At 44.2% G+C, this 1,295-nt stretch overlaps 1 protein-coding gene across 1 annotated transcript; it reads right to left on the bottom strand.

Moving 5' to 3' along the window:
• Nucleotides 1-243: 243 nt before the first annotated feature.
• LOC138145942 (ubiquitin-conjugating enzyme E2 C-like) lies at nucleotides 244-861 on the bottom strand. Its single transcript, XM_069067628.1, has one exon. The coding sequence runs from the start codon at nucleotides 804-806 to the stop codon at nucleotides 384-386; it is 423 nt and encodes a 140-aa protein (XP_068923729.1). The 5' UTR covers nucleotides 807-861; the 3' UTR covers nucleotides 244-383.
• Between the last annotated feature and the right edge of the window lie 434 nt (nucleotides 862-1,295).

The raw sequence follows: 1,295 nt of genomic DNA, 5'->3' as shown, positions 1-1,295 counted from the left end.
GTTGCTGCACCTGCCCTTAAAGTAATAGGTAGGAGAAAATTTGTAGGGACTTATTTCTTCTATTGTGGAGGTTCAACTTCCATGTCCAAGCTGTGATCTTTCCTGTCTAATCTTCATCTTTTTTGAGGGAAAAGTAGTTGTGAAGCACTGCCTGCCATGTAAGTATCTAACCTTGTGCCTCTCATCTCATTTTTTTAAAACAAAACTTTATTTGTTTATACATTAATATTGAGGGCTGGATTAGAGCTTAAGAAAAAAAAAAAGAAGGAAAACTATGATACAGTCCTTTACAGAAAAAGACAGGTTATAAGGAATGGGAAAAGATACACACACACACATACACATACACACAAGATGAAGGAAGGTAGTCTGGGCAGCCAGGGTCAGGACTCTTGGCTAGTCACCTGCTTCATGTAGGTTTCCAGCAGGTACTTTTTAAAGGCTGTGGGATTTGTCCAAAGTTCAGCAGCATGTGTGTTCAATGGGCTGTCCAAGCTGGGTTCTCCCAGCAGACTCTGGATGGATAGCAGGATGGTCCTGACATCATACAGAACTGAGCACTTGTCCTTGAGGATGTCCAAACAGATATTCCCTTGGGTGTCCACATTAGGATGGTAACAAGGTGTGAGAAATTTCACAGTGGGAGCATTATAGGGGTAGCCCCTGGGGAATTCCAGGAAGAGCTTGTACCTTAGGTCTTCATATACAGTCCCAGCTGCCCCATGGATGGTCCCCACCCACTTGAAGAGATTGTCTGACTCTGGGAAGGAAGAAATTCCTTTGTCTCCAGACATCATCAGGGTCATCAATTCCTGCTGTAACCCCTTGCCCACAGACCCGCGGGCCTCGGCTGCCCCAGGCTCGGCCCCCTTAGGGGAGGCGGAGCAGCGCTAGCATCGACTGGGTTGCAATTCTGCGAGGCTATAGAGGGCAGGAGATAAAGGAAGAGAAACTCCCAGGCTGCAACTGCCTCTCAACTCATTTTTTACTTGCTTTCAGCCCAATCTCCAATCACCATTGGGAGTGGAATGGTGCCTTGCACGAAATATGAACATTTTATCATAACTAGTTATACCAGTCACATTATAGTGACTCTGAAATCCTGTAGATCATTCAAACCTCACTTCACACTTACCTCTATCACCTGATATCTCATTTCCATATCTTTAGCCTTTCTATCCCAAAGTTTCAACCAAACACAGCCTAGCCCTTCTACTGTGCTCTATGCAATACCTGTTGAAAAAAGACTTCCCTTAATTTTAAATTCTTTCCTCTTACACTCCTATATTACTGAA

Source organism: Petaurus breviceps, unplaced genomic scaffold, assembly GCF_028583685.1.
Source record: "Petaurus breviceps papuanus isolate PSGF00001 unplaced genomic scaffold, PetGlider_PUasm1.0 139, whole genome shotgun sequence".
In the NCBI taxonomy this organism is placed as follows: domain Eukaryota; kingdom Metazoa; phylum Chordata; class Mammalia; order Diprotodontia; family Petauridae; genus Petaurus; species Petaurus breviceps.
This window is presented reverse-complemented; position numbering and strand designations above follow the sequence as displayed.